A 15,941-nucleotide genomic window follows, 5' to 3' on the forward strand; every position below is an offset into this window, starting at 1 on the left:
TTTCCCCCATTTCCTACCTAATCCACAAGTCCCTACTCAAATGCCACATCTCTTGTGAATGAAGCAAAATAAGCTGTTTTATGGTTTGGTATTTGCCCAAAACAGAGCTTCTAACTCCTCCCTCTGAGCCATGATGTTGTAGGTGTCAGATCACCCATGAAATAGTAATAAAATGCATATTTCAAATTGAAAAGGAACTTTCACATGAAGGATACTAATAACTACCTCATAAGTAGCTATACTTATGAAAGAAAACTAAACACTTTAATCAACCTTATAAAAAGCCCTAAAATACATGCATTTATAAAAGTACCACCTAAGTAAATACTGAGAATATCAACAATGAAAAGTAGAACCATCTTACAAAAATTCTGATGAACCCCACACTGGGACATTCAACTCCATGTCTATAGTCATTTGAACTCCCCATTACCTGCTGGCCTCCATGCCCTCAAAAACCTCACAAGATCTTCAACTGATGAAATGTGAAAATACTTAAAAAATGTGCTCAAATTCTTAACTCATGTTCAACATAATTCAGTAAAAATTCCATTAATGAAACTAAAACAAAATTATTCACAGAAAATGACAACCTAGGACATATTCCTAAGAGGAATGATTAATATTCCCCTTTCCACATCTGTTAACAGCCACAACACTGAAAGCCTCCCTAATTTACTAGAATAAACCAACTAGACTATCATCTCATTAACAGCAAGGACCATGTCAGTCTTGTTCACAGCCTCAAGAATTTAGTGTCTGGATTAGGAAAAAGATCTTTTCACTTGCTGTTCACTTCCTCACTTAACATCAAGGCTTTTCTACCTTGAATTGTTTATTATGTCAATGTATTGTATTTATAAATTAAAAGAAGACATTAAGGAAAAAAGAGTAACTGAGAATGTAATCATCACTGGAATTAATATAAATTTTTTTGCATTTAACTGCATTATAATGTCTTAAATTTTAAAGGCTCTATAAACAGTTATATAATGCCACACTTCTACTGAAAGGGAGAGCAGACTCAGAGTAAAGGAGTGGCTCTAATTCCTAAAGAACAATTCCATCCCAGTATCCCCTGCTAAACACCATCATCTTTGGATTGTTAACACTTTTTTCTAGCAACGCAAGGTACAGTCAAGAACAATGAATTCTCATAGGAAAGAAAAGCAGAGCCTTTGCTTTTAAATATCAATACTGAAAAAAAGAATTGCTATTCCTAAATTTCAACCACGTGGAAGGATCTTTTCAAAAATCATATTTTACTCCTCTCAAAAGGATCATTATTTTAGAGGATTTTATTAAACATGTATCAGTTCTCAACTGTCCACTATTTTTCCATTTTTTAAGAAAACATAATTCACTTTAAAATGTTGAAAAATTATAAGGAGTTCTACCTGTTGATCAAGAATTCATCTTTTGTCTTATGATGAAACACAGGAATTGGAACACCCCAAACTCTTTGCCTTGATATACACCAATACGGCCGTCTGTCCAGCATTTCGACCATGGCATTCAGTGCTGATCCGGGAATAAATGTCACTTTTTTTAACAATTCCTGCCATTAATTCACAAGTAAAGTCCAGTAAGAGAAAGAAGAAAAATTTTCTAGAACTGTCACTATTTATCCTAATACAGTTCTTTATTTTAGATGTGCACACTCATTTACATACACCTCCTTCCCCCCCCAAAAAATAAACTAAAAAAAAACAGATTTCAGGGCAAATGAGGCATAGTTAAAATGGGGCCACAAAGGACCTAATAAATAACATCAAGAACAGGCTTCACCTTTGGAAGATGTGACAAGGGATTTTATACTAATTTCCAAGCACCTACATCAAAACTGGTAGTAACAGGTTTAGTAGACGTAGTATACTTCATTAATCTATGGTTAAAATCTATTCAAATTTAATTTCAATGATTTTTCTTAAAGATACTTAAAAAAATAAGCTCCTGTCTTATGTTGACAAAGACTGCAACATAGTCTAGTTTTACATACTACGATTTAAAACATACAAATCACTTTCTCAAAATGTTACTTCCTATCTCTCAAGAACTCTCTCAACTTCCAACCCCCAAAGTCATAGACTACTAGTATTTGATTTCACTTCATTTGTCAATTACCAAATGATAAATTATATAGCAAAGACGTTTGATAATAATCTCCAAAATATGTTAACTTCATTTAAAAATCTCTTTCTACCCATTAAGAAAAGCATTTTTCTATCTTCAAAACAGGTTTAAATGGTTTCCTCACATCAACTACCAGAAATCCCCTCCCCAAAAAGCCCTGTGTAGCACCACCTGCTGGCAGAATGGCACATCTGCAATTCAATTTGATAAACGCTTGGTTTAAAAATCCAAGAAATACGAATACTGACGGGATTATTTGATTTTGCTAACAACTATTACTTTCTTTTCACATTAAAATACATACAGCTATTACTTTTTTAATAATGGCACTGGAATTATGTTTTAAAGAACCTTTAACTTTCACGTATATGCTGAAATATCTATGACATAATGCCTGAAATTTGCTTCAAAATAATCCAATGGATAGGAAGTAAAAAGTGGGGGGTTGTAGGGGTACAGATAAAAATAGGTGTCCAGAGTTGACTATTGTTGAAGTTGGGTGATGAAAACACAGCAGTACATTATCCTATTCTCTCTACTTCTATAAAAAAAAAACTGAAAACTGTCTATAAACATGTTTTTAAAAAACTTGGCTTCAGCATATTCCATCAGACTTAGATATTCTTCAACCAAAAATCTGTTCAGTGCTGGAATTTACAAATTTTAACATTTACAAGTAAGGAAAACAGGCTTCATAGGACTGTAAAAAAACAAAACGAAAACCAATCTATCTCACAGTTGTCCAGTCTACACAAACACAGAACATGCAAATTGCTTGGACAGCTTTGGCAAAGGCCCCAAATTGCAAGGCCAACAAATGAACCAACTATTTGTGGTAATATGTAAGATGCAGCTATAAAACAAAGTATCTGTATATTCAGACTGGTTTAACAAATATGTATTTGAGCTCTTTCATTCAATAAAATTAATTTACTCATAGCATACATACACAGATACATATATGTATTTAATTAAAGAGCTCAAATACACATTAATATTTAGAACACCAATTGTACGGTATTTGTTAAAGCAACAACTTCTCAAATGGACTGTAATTTCAATACTAAGGAAGCAAAGGGTTTTAAGAGAGTTTTACTGAATGCTTACCATGTGCCAAGCACTGTTCTGGAACTTTCACTCACTTATCCCATGAAATAGGCATTATTAGCCCCTTATGTGGATGAGGAAATAGGTTCTGAGAAGTTACACAACTTGCTAAACTCTGTTCTGCCCTGACTATGTGTTATTTTCACTACACTGGACAGGCAGCTTGAACTTAAGCTCTTTAAGCTAAATTACCTTGGCTGTAGTCTTAATATCCGTGATATTTACAAACCACTGCTTGCTGGCACGAATAAGCACTGGTTTCTTAGTCCTCCAGTCATAGGGATAGCTGTGTACCAGTCTTTCCTCTTTCAACAAATTATCTGCAGCCTGAAGCATCTTTATAACTTTAAGAAATCAATAACAATTTACATTAGACATAATAAAAAAGTGCAATGAAAGCCTAATAATTCTCTAAACTACCAGGGAGTATTAAATCTGGGCCAGTAGGTACCAATCAGTAAGAGTAGCCACCTACCAGGTATCAAAGGCATAATCTGGGAATCTCCTGGCATAAAAAGCAGGCACTATAAGACATTAATGAGACTCCAAATTATGCCATTTCTATGGCTTTTCACATCAAAAGAAGAAGAACAGATATTCTACATTTGAAATTCAGAGTTGGTCTTTCACACCACGAATCTTAAAATGGTCTCTAGGTGATCTAGAAGAAACCAGGTAGAGTTGGTTTAAATTTTGTCCCCCAAAAAGATATGTTCGAGTTCTAACACCGAATACTTGTGAATGTAACCATATTTGGAAATAGGGTCTATGCAAATGTAATGAAGTTGAGAAGAAGTCACACTGGATTAGAGTGGGCCCCAAATCCAATGACTGGTGTCCTTGTCAGAGAGGGGAGAAGATACACAGAAGCACACAAGGGTGAAGGAGCACATGTGACAACAGAGGCAGAGACTGGAGTGACACAGCTGCAGATCTAGGAATGCTGAGGATTCCCAGGAACCGCCGAGTGCTAACAGCTTTTTCAGAGGGAGCAGGACCCTGCTAAGACCTTGACTTCAGACTTCCAGCCTCCAGAACCAAGAAAGAATAAATGTTTGTTGTTTTAAGCCACTGAATTTATGGTAATTTGTTACAGTAGCCCTGGGAAAGTAATACTTGACTTAGTCTTGATCTTACTGTGAGCAAAGAAAGGTTTTTCATAGTACCTGGTTCCTGGTATAGAAAGACAACTCAAGACTGGAGAACCCCTAAGACTGTAATACATAAACCATGTATATGGGTCGGGGATTTATAAAGATTATGAGAAAAGTGGGGTCTAAAATCACTGTCAACATCTAGTCTCAAGATTGACTTTATCTTCCATAGAGTAACACTACTGGTCATTATCTCTATAGTCCTGAAATAACATCTCTTTCTGTTGATTGTCTTGATTTGCTTAAACAGAAAGAACAACTTCAAAGCAAAAGATGAAAAGTCCAAACTCCACCTTCATCATGTGGCAAAATAAAATATATAATTTTAGCCTTTTGTTTCTGTTGAAAGGATAAGACGGAAGAATAGCCAGCAAAGGTTACTGCTGGCTGCTTCTCAGAAAATACGTATTTTATGATGTCAACATACACAATACTCACCGGCATCTGTTCCCTCTTCAAGCACAGCCTTGTTTTTAAGTTCAGGACCTGCAGTATCAGTGAAAACTCCATCTTCATCCACTAAACAATCCTACAAAGTATCATTTTGAACAATTAAAGTATAAAGACATTTTATCTTATGACAATATCTGGCAAAACAGTAGTCTAGTCCTTTACTAAAGTGAAAATGTAGATACTTAATATTCACTTAATAGAAATTTGTGTATTTACATATTTCAATAACTAAAGGCAAAATGTCTTGTTAATTTTATGCCTTAAGTTTAATAACAGAAAGTAAAATATGCAAAAAACATCTTTAACGTGGTCTCGATTAATTCACAGATCCATGCCAAAGTATATACATTGTGATGACTTTCGAGTCTCACCTTTTACTAAATGGAAAAACTTGCTGAGTAACCAACATGTGCAGTATCAACTTGGGGAGGACTGTTTAGTTTTAAAAAACCAAACTGCTATTTTCAACTAATAAAACTAGTAAAATCCGCTTGCCATTTCTCAAGGACTAAAAGTAATTTATCTATGTGACTGAATCCTTGAAAGACAAACACTGCCCCCATTTAAATATATATTATTCAATTCTAACTTTGTGCTGATTTTGCGTTAATTTTAGAAATCTTTCTCAATAAGTATGAATTAATGAGGCTTTGAGGTACTGGACAAATTTAAGCTTTCACAATTATCATGACAAAAATGCTTATTATAAAAAAGTAAAGATGTTAGTTCAGATTTATTACTTTTATTCTACAAAAGCAATACTTGAAAAGAAGAGGAACAGTACCATGGTCAGGCCGTGCTGAGAAGCCACACTGTAATCTTCCATACCGTGAGCTGGCGCTGTGTGCACCAATCCCGTTCCTTTTGTCATGGTCACATGATTTGCAGATAAAAGCGGAGAGACTTTACCAGGAATTAAAGGATGAGAACAAGTACCATCTTCCAAATCTGTACCTATGGGCAAGAAAACCACAATTGAGAATTATTTCATATGGTAATTCTCCTACCTCTTTAAGGGCAGAATCTGGGGAGACTGGGCTGAAATCCTGGCTTCCCCTTTTACTTGCTCTGTGATGTTTGGGAATCTATAAAATGTAAATAATTATAGTTCCTACATCAGAGAGCTGCTATGCGATAAATTGAGTTAATGTATTTAAGTATTTTGGGCACTTAGTATGATACCTGCCACACAGTAAATTACTTAAAATATTAGCAATTATTGTAACAAATAAGCAACTCAAATGAGCACAAGAAAATTTCTCTCATTTATGTACAGCTATGTACCTTTTGGAACATGAGTGCAAAGAAATTCTAGGTCAACAGGTCAATGACCAGTAGGTTCTATGTGGACAGGAGGTACTTCTGTGAGAACTCAGTTACTGCTTTTCATGTTGTTACCCTGAAAAGGTAACAGATAATAACTAATATCTAATAGTTACTGGGCACCCACCATATAATATCCCCACCAAATAGTACCCCCAATTTACAAATCAGAAAACAAGAAAATGAAGGCATTTGCCTGAGGTCACATGGCTAAAAAAATGACTGAATCCAACTTCTAACCCATACTCTAATGCTCTATATAACTCCAGCTCCCTTTAATAATACATTATCTTTCCATTTTTCTATACCATTATTGTTTCCCATCTTTCCTACCTCATGAGTTGAGTTCTATAAACTTTCTTTCACATGTTCTAAAAATAACAGTCTCCAAACGTTAAAAGGATTTTCTGTTCTACATACATACTTTCCAAGATGGACTGAAAGTCTGTTTACCCTATCTACTCTACAATAATTAAAGAAATTTCACTGGCCCTCTTATTCCTCAGATCTTCCCCACAAATAATTCTTCATCTTTCCAAATTAAATAATATTAACTTTTTAAAACCTGTCCTCACAGAGAAATTTCTCCACTTCTATGATCATTTTTTCTAGCCATATAGTAATGAAAACTAAGTAACCCACTCATACCACCAAAAAAACAATACAAATCTTTTAGCTTTGACATTTCATAGATAACCCTACTGCTGATTTTATTTTGGTTAAAACACCACAATGGGTAAAAGGCTTCAGAAAAATCAACATTCCCTTATAACTGATGACAACAAAACTCCCTTTTCTGAAAAAACATCACAGGTTTTTCTTGTTATTTGGTTGACTTGGCATTTTATTACTAGGAAATACTCAAATTACTAGGAAAAACCTGAATATTTTAGGATGCATTCTTCCCAAGACAATTCATTGACAAAAGAAAGAATTGTCAACATTGATTTTTAGAAAAATCTACTCTAGCTTTCACTTTCTTTCAAGTTAGATTCATAAGTAAGACCAGTACGCACGACCCTATACTGTACCTTTCATGCATTTTTAGAATAGAAATCAAAGGTTTGGGGCAAAGTAATTTCATCTATTAACTTCCTTTATCCTCATACTTTAGTATATTAGCTACCACCTAATACTCTCCCTCATCAACAAAATCTCTAAACGATTAACAAAAAGCAATTTCTATTTTTCTGGGGAAAAAAAAAACCCTACATGGTTAATAATAAAACTATAAACAATAATAATTATTTGAGTTAGTAATAAAATGTAATATTGCTGATATAATAGTAATAAAAATTATTCCATTTTAGCCATTCAGTATCCCTACTACTTTAATTAGTAGTAAACTGGCTGCCACAAGCTTGTTTTCCTAAGTATGAGCAGTAAATATCCTCCTCTGCAATGTGATTGCTCAAAATGGCAACCCAGGAATTCTCTGCACAGTAAATAATTTTAAACAATTATGCAGTCTAGGAAATGACCTTATATTCAACCTTAATATTTTCAGACCTTGTGGAATGCCATTTGGCTTCTGTAACAACATCTTACTTGTCAAAGAAGTCTATGATTCTTTCTGTACTCAGGAGGTGGGAAGAGTATTGTAATAAAGAATACAGTGGAACCTCAAACTAACCTATTGTACCAACAGGGCCAAGTGGTACTAAATAGTAAATACCTGTAGCTTCTTTCCAGCCTTGACATAAAACCCTTTTTATTTTTGTTAAGATTATTTAAATTTCTAATTGGCTTGTATCTGAACTGTTGCATTTAGGAGGATTCTCTATGTAGCTAGGCAATCTTTACATTTTTGGGTACCTCTATTCATGTGATTTTTTTTTAGGAAGAAATTCAAACATATATCATCTCTAAGGATCAAAGGTATTTTTAAACTTCCCTAGATTCCCACAGTTATATTTTAAAACAAGTCACTAATTTAGAAATTCCAAATTCTATCTTAGTATGGATTCTAATAGAAGCATTGTCTTTGGAATAGTTTTCATAATTTATTCAATTTCCTTATTAAAATCATATACCAAATAAATACGTATTTATTTTCTTCTTTGACTAAATCAGTTCCTTGACTAAATCAGATAAAAATAATTTTGGGTGCTTTAATTTTGAGTAAAATTTTAAAAGACTATTTTTACATTCAACATTGAACAAAGGACTTTTGTCCAATTTTACATTGAACATTTCCCAGAAATATTTTATTTATTGTTTTTGTCAATGTTCATATTTCTCTATACTCTCATCATGTTTAATATATATTCTCTTTCAGTGTGATCAATGTAAAATATAGTCTAGAAAGGTAGAGGCCATTATCTGTTTTGATTCACAGTAAGTAATGTTCAGGGAACTACTGAACTCAAATCAACCAAATATTTTGATGACTATGATAGTCAGAAATCTTTAAATCTTTACCTGAAAATGTTGAAATAACCTCAAATGTTGTTTCCAAAGCAGAAGCAACAGATGTTACTTTATCTGCAGCCAGTATGTAGAGGTTTCTGGATTTGGAACATTTCACAACAGCATAACTAAAATAAAATTAGGAGAAAACAAATAATGAAAAAAGAAAAGCCACAGAAAACATTTTAAATGTTTTAAAAAGCTTCAAGATCAAAAAAGTACTATTTGCAAAGGACTTCACCCCTTACACTTCTGTTTTGTTTTCCTAAAAAAGTTGGAAATAAGGTCTTAAATGGGATCATCTATAGCTTAATAAAATCCACATGAACATAATAACTAAGTTATAATTTACTAAATTTTAAGAGGATAACACGGATGAAATGAATCCAAAATAATGCCAACAATGGAACTGATCCTGTTTGTGCACAATAAATGCAGTAATATACCTACGTTGAGTTTGGCATATAGCAAACAGCTTGATTGGCTGGAACTGTCCAAGGCTGGGTGGTCCAGACTAAAAAACTAACAGGAGATGAATCATCTGTGAAAATAAAATTTCAAGTATGAGCAAATGTTACAATCCTATAAACTTTAATAAACTGAAGCAGTGAATAAATCTTACCTATCAGAGATGCCAACTTAGGAGAAGGTTTCAAGAGAGGGAATTTCACATATATTGAGCGACTGACATGCTCAGGATTATATTCAAGTTCTGCTTCAGCCAATGCAGTCCTAAGGTTTAAAAATAACAGGTAAATATCTGGAAGCCTCATAAAATTCTACCCTTTAACTACCAAAAACACATACATACCTTGATGAGGGAGACCAAAACACAGGTTTGTAAGATCGATAAATCAAGCCCTATAAAATGACAAATACATTATATGAATGTTGGAATTTTATAATACATAATTTAACAAACTCAAAGGAAAATAAATACTTCATTACCTTATCATACATTTGGTAAAAAATTCTCAACTGTTTGGCCTCATAACTTCCATCAAATGTATAGTAGCAATTATTCCAATCTGCCATTATTCCCCAGCGAATAAACGCTAATCTCTGTTTCTCAATTGCTGCTTTAGCAAATGATCTAGCTAAAACAAAAAAGGAAAAGCTTTTGAAAACCAATAAATTCAAATTCTTAAACATGGTTTAGCATGTATCTCTCTAAATGCATGTATTATATACAGCTTAGCCTACAAAATGTATTTAATAGGAAAATTATTTTCAAAGTTAAAGGTGTTCAGAAGATACCTAAAACAAATTTGAAAATTAACTAGGATATCAAAAGTTAAAATTTCATTACTGATTTCTGTATTTTCCAGACTTTATATAGTGTATTTTCCAAACTTTATGCAATCTAATTACATTTAGAAAAAATAAACTGGAAAAATTATTCATATTTATTAATTCAAGAAAAAATGAGAATAATTCTTATTTCATTATACATGCAAAAAATTAATCAGTACATCCAATCTAAGGTAATAATAATATATTTCACAAAGAAGTAAAAAATGTTCATAGTTACATCCAATTATGCAGTAGTTTAACATATATGAATAGAAGATTCCTCTCTGACCCAAGCTACTGAAGGAAAGGATCAAATAAGAGATTAATTTAAAATAAATATGTATTTTAGAATTTACTTTTAGTGTCACGCCTGAAATAGTTTAGAAAGCCCTAGCCAGGAAAATAAATAAAAACAATGACCAAAATAATAAGTTCACAAAGTATGTAGACTAAAGAACTGAAAAAAATGTACTTGGAAATGCTCACAAATCTTTCCTTCAATCTCTTAACATGAGTTCTCCAAAAGTCAATTAAACAAAATGTATGACAAAGTGGTTTCCAACATATATCATTATAACAAAAAAGACAGAAAGAAGAAAAACAGATGGTCCCTTTGATAAAATTCTTTTACAAGGCAACAGTGTTTGCAAGCACCATTTTTAAACAGAAACAGAGATTTACCTTTCTCTCTAATTTCCACAGCTGACAGATTCTGAGCTTTTCCACCAAGTTCTGATAATACTTTTATTTCAATGGGTAACCCATGACAATCCCAGCCTGGCACAAAATGTATTTTGGACCCCCTCATCATATGGTATCGATTGGCTATATCTTTCAAAATCTGCAAAGATAAAATGATAATTATCATTCATATATCATAGGTCATAAAGCTTATGACCTTAGTTTATATTCTCTTAGTATCACTAACACTGTAAAAGCCCCATTTTAAAAGGATTTATATAAAATAACCTACTGAATCTACTAACTCAAGCTTTACATAAACACAGGAGTAAGAAATTCGAAGTTTTAAAATGTCATTAAACCCCTTAAAAGCAATGAAAGAGAAAAGATTTCTAAGTGAACCACATTATGCCCTAAATTATTAATTTGTTTGTAAAGTTGGAATATGCAAAAAAGCAGCCCATACTTCCTTTTTAGGAAATTAGTTTAACCTTCTAAAAACCAGAGTACAAATAAGTCAATTACAAATTTGCTTTACTCTTATGAAAACACATTGTTAATGTGAATAATCCAGTATTATTTACAGCTTAGCTAAGAAATATTATAGAACCAATACAGAATTTATAATGCACTCAGAGACAGCAATATCGTAGTTAACTCTTTCTGCCATTTCTAAAACTCTTACTAAAACACTAGACATCGTCACCAGGTATAGCTCTATTACTGATTTACCTTCTTCATTCATTTTAGATACTAGAGGGCAGTGGAACCTTTTAAAAAATATAGCACCATTATAAAATGGAAGATCAAAGGATAGATTGGCTCCAACCTCAATTTCCTTCTTCGCAAAAGGAAATAGTGCAGTAGTCCAGAAAATTATTTCCCCCTTTCCACATCTATCAAAAGTAGAAAAGATATTATACGTTCCTCCCACACCATCCCCCACTCAAAACTCTCCAACTTTCAAACTTCATACCAAAAGGCAGCAGAGAGCTCTATGATCTAAGTGACTACTCACAGCATAAAAATTTATCTAGTTATATATACTTGAAATGTCTATACTTTTTGATAGGTATGTTATTTAAATCAATCAGTATATAAATAGCTTCCTTCCCACTTATCCCTATTTGAAAGTATTCTTTTTATTAGCTGTCCCTTCCCAGTAAATACAAACTCCTTGAAATCAGAGATACTGCCTTTCCTCTTGACCAGTAAGTTCTCAGTATTTACAATGGTATCTGGTATTATTTTATAAATATTTGTTAAATTATGAATGCATGCATGCATATATGCTCTGCCACTGGCTACTAAGCCACTGAAACATGGCTAGTCCAAATTGAGATGTACTGTAAATATAAAATATATACGTGATTTCAAATACTTAGTACAAAAAAAGGAGAATGTGAATGAAGTATCTCAAAAATGTTTACATTTGGCTGTATGTTAAAATAATAGCTTAGAGATGTTGAGTTAAATATAGTAATAAAATTAATTTCACCTGTTTCTTTTGACTATTTTTTAATGTGGCTACTAAAAACTTTTAGTTTACTTTTAATTTTAATTGTGAGTTATGTGGCTCACATTTGTACCTTGCATTATCTCCCCTGAACAGAGTTGCTTGTAACTATATTAAAAGACTGGAATCATTTGAGCTAATAATTAAAAATACCCCTCCAGAGGTATATCTGGGGCCTCTAGTAAAAGGAACAGCAGGAACACAAAAGGAGAATTTTTCTAATTCCTCAGGATCAAACACTACCCTCCTCCTCTCCCAACAGGCTTCTCCACACCTTCGAGAGTCATTTGTCTCTTGTGCTCATAACTCTGTCTCCATTTCTCCTTTTGCCTCCATTTTCCTATCACAACACTCATGTATTCTATGCTTAATAAACAAATATCGAATGCCTGCTATGTGCCAAGAGTTGTCCAAGGACCTCGCGTATGGCAGTAAACAGGAACGACAAGGACCTTTGCTGACAGAGGAAGACAAAATACATTTACTCACTATGAAGGAAAAAGGAAGATAAAGGGTTAGAGAATGGCACGTGGAGTGCTGGTGGTGGTGTCACTATCTTAGAGGAAGACTGGTAGAGCCTAATGAGACGAGGTCTGAACAGAGATGCGCAGCACATGAGGCAGTGAGCCACCTGAATATCTGGGAAGCGCGTTCTAGGCACAGGAAAGCAAGCAAGACCACACATAGTGTCTGAAGAAGACCAAGAACTATTTCTCCTCTGGTTCCAAAGTGCTCATGATCTTTGATAGAGCCTCCAACTAGGCATGTAAGAAATAGCTCCGCATGGTGCCTCAGTGTTTCAGAGAATCACTCCTTCTCTATCCTCCATCCATGTGCAGCTCACTCCCCTCCATTCCAGCTTCAATAGCCATCAACATAGTCTGTCCAGAATCAATGACTCAGCATTCGACTTGTGACCCAAATCAGGCCAAGGAGACTTAATTCTAGGACTTTTGCAAGAATTGTTGGGAAAGAGAAGATGGAAGAATGCAAGCCTTGGAAATGTTGGGAAAAGTATGGGATGAGGATGGGGATGGGGATGGGGTAGGACATCAAAAGGGGAAGGCCTGCCTAGGAGTTGAAGGTGGAGGGAAACCAACCACTAATATCTGAGTCCCTGGATCTAGTCATGCCAGGACCTAAAACTATCTCTGGACTCTACAGTAATACAGCCAATAAATTTCCTTTTTTGCTCAGAACAGTTAGTGTTTGCTTTTCTATTCCTAGAAACCCAAAGAATCTAGAACATTAATTTTGTTTTGTATGTTTATTATGACATATGTTCTTATTCAGTATATTAAAAATAAAAGACAAGACTATCTCACATTAAAGTGTTTTCACTCTTTGTACATATGCAGTAGAATGTTACAAAAGACAAATGGACAACTCAGCCTTAAATAATTTAAAACAAAGGAAACAACCTAAAAGCAATAATTTTAGAGCAAAGACAGCATCTGTGGAAGCTTCTGTGTGATAACAAGAATATATTAGAATAGACAAGACCAGTCCAAACACCTTTTTTGTTTTACTGACCTGCACAAGAACCAGGTAATACTGCAGGATATTGCTAACTGGTAGAGCAATGTGCTCCTCAATCTTTCTGAAAATTTTCTTGACCATTCAAGCTCATTTAACTTTTCAGGTTTACTTTATAGTCATTAAGTATATTTTTAAGTTTTTAAAATATTGTATTGTGATTAAAAGAGTAATACAGTCTTGCTTTAAAAAATTCCAATGTTATGGAGATAAAAAAATTAAGTTAAAAATTTTTTTAAACTTGTTTTTCTTCCCTTACTAAATATTATTTGGACATCTTTCATGTCAGTACAGATAGATTTTGCTCACCCTTTTCAAGATTGCATAGTACTTCATTACAAAAATTTATTTCACCCCATAAGACATCAATTTGAGCTACACATGTAACACAAACTTAGAACAGTTAATGTTTTTCTTTTGCATAAAGCACAGTCACTTTTTCTAATAAATTTCAACCAACAAAAGGATCCTAAGGATAGAGAGTTAATTACCAGAACACAGATAGCCCCAAAATGGATCTAGTATATATGATTTAAGAGGGATCACAGAAACACGGCAAGGGAATGAGAGGTACTGAAAGACTGATGTGCTGTTTGGAAAGTACATCAATTTAGATCCTCATCTCATGACATCAACCTAAATAAATTTCAAATGGATTCAAGAGTTGGAAACTAACAAAATAAATCAGCATGAAAATTCAAGCACACAGAAATCAAAGACTGGCAAATTAAAACACTTAGATATTACATTTTGTCTTTCAAATTAGCAATATTATGTTCAAATTAGCCACAATATCTAGTGTCAGTTAAGTATAATATGACAAGTTTCTCAAGTGAAATGTAGTATAACAAGTGATAAAAACTACTGAAAAGTAATTTACCACAAGGTATCCAACAATTCTTATCTACTAATTCTCAAGGAAGTAATCTGAATTTTTCAGAAAGCTACAGGTAGGAATATACTCACTACATCAAAATGTTACACCATCATTAAAACACCTAAGTAGGATTATAATAAAAATTTGGGAAAATATTTATAGTTGACCTAGGAACAATTCAGGCATTATAACAGGGCACCTACACCCCCCCACACACACTGCCAACTGTGAGTCGAAAATCTGTGTACAACTTTTGACTCCCCAAAAACTTAACTACTAATAATAGCCCACTGTGGACTGGAAGCCTTACTGATAATAAAAGCAGTTGGTCGACATATATTTTTTATGTTACATGTAATATATACTGTGTTCTTACAATAAAGCTAGAGAAATGGAAATGTTTATTCAAAGTGTTACCAATCTCCAAAAATCTTTCCAATACATTCACTGAAAAAATTCATGTAAGCAGACACATGAAATTCAAACCTGTGTTGTTCAAGGGTCAACTGTATATTAAAAACATCAAAGAAAAGGCAAGATACAAACTATACATAAAAATTTTATCACAACTAGATTTTTTTTTAAGTATTAAAACTCTTAAGAAAATACCCCAAAATGTTAACAGTAAGTATATGTCTGATAGGATTATGGTAATTTTAAATTTCTTCTTTCAATTTTCTAGTATTTGCCAAATACACATTTATAGCCAGAGAAAATAATTAACCTTAAAAAACTTTCAATCTGGATCTTCCACTTCTTGAAAGATAGAATATTATATATCTATCTTATTATATATCTATATTAAATATATAATTTAATTATATATATCTATATATCTATATATCTTATTATATATCTATATTAAATATAGTTTAAAAACTTGACATTATGTATAAAACAAACAAAAGGAGGCTCTGAAGGGCAAAGAGAAGGATAATCCAGGGAGCTGAGGAGCAGGGATGGCACAATGGTGAGTTCCCCGGGTTTTCATTTTGCCTCACAGCACCTTGACATGGAGGTGGAGAAGCCAGCAACTTGGAAATGCCAACAGGTGCAGACAAAAATAAAGTCACAACTTTCTTTTTCTCTCTCTAGCTAAAAAACCAGGTAAGGGGAAGTCTAACTGCTCTACTGGAGTCAAACACCAAAGGAAAGAACTCTGGCCTCAACTACACCCCTTCAGGCAAAAGTTAAGTGGGGAGCCTAGAGTTCTACCCTTGTCCATTTGTCACAGGCCCCTGAATCCCCTCTCCTGCTGCTATGCTGTCAAAGAACATCAAGTAGAAAGTGGGGATTTTCATCCCCTTGGGGCAGTCATGAGATTCCATCTGCCATGTCAGCAGAGACTACACGGGAGCCTGGACATCCATTCTCACCCCCCAATAATGAGGTGCCCCTCCATACCCACTGGGGTAGTCAAGGGATGCTTAGTGCAGAGAGGGGACCTTTACCACTGCCT

The 15,941-nt window shown here is 33.7% G+C and overlaps 1 protein-coding gene across 1 annotated transcript in view; it reads right to left on the minus strand.

Moving 5' to 3' along the window:
* IARS2 (isoleucyl-tRNA synthetase 2, mitochondrial) overlaps window positions 1-15,941 on the minus strand; it is a 50,522-nt gene that overhangs the window by 24,915 nt on the left and 9,666 nt on the right. Inside the window, exons 3-12 of the mRNA XM_017640599.3 lie at window positions 10,554-10,713; window positions 9,528-9,676; window positions 9,391-9,440; window positions 9,202-9,311; window positions 9,030-9,120; window positions 8,592-8,707; window positions 5,632-5,801; window positions 4,833-4,923; window positions 3,433-3,584; window positions 1,398-1,558 (exon numbers count right to left, since the gene is read on the minus strand). Coding sequence (XP_017496088.3) covers window positions 1,398-1,558; window positions 3,433-3,584; window positions 4,833-4,923; window positions 5,632-5,801; window positions 8,592-8,707; window positions 9,030-9,120; window positions 9,202-9,311; window positions 9,391-9,440; window positions 9,528-9,676; window positions 10,554-10,713 — 1,250 coding nt within the window. The remainder of the gene's footprint in view (window positions 1-1,397; window positions 1,559-3,432; window positions 3,585-4,832; window positions 4,924-5,631; window positions 5,802-8,591; window positions 8,708-9,029; window positions 9,121-9,201; window positions 9,312-9,390; window positions 9,441-9,527; window positions 9,677-10,553; window positions 10,714-15,941) is intronic.

Source organism: Manis javanica, chromosome 14 (assembly GCF_040802235.1).
Source record: "Manis javanica isolate MJ-LG chromosome 14, MJ_LKY, whole genome shotgun sequence".
NCBI lineage: Eukaryota > Metazoa > Chordata > Mammalia > Pholidota > Manidae > Manis > Manis javanica.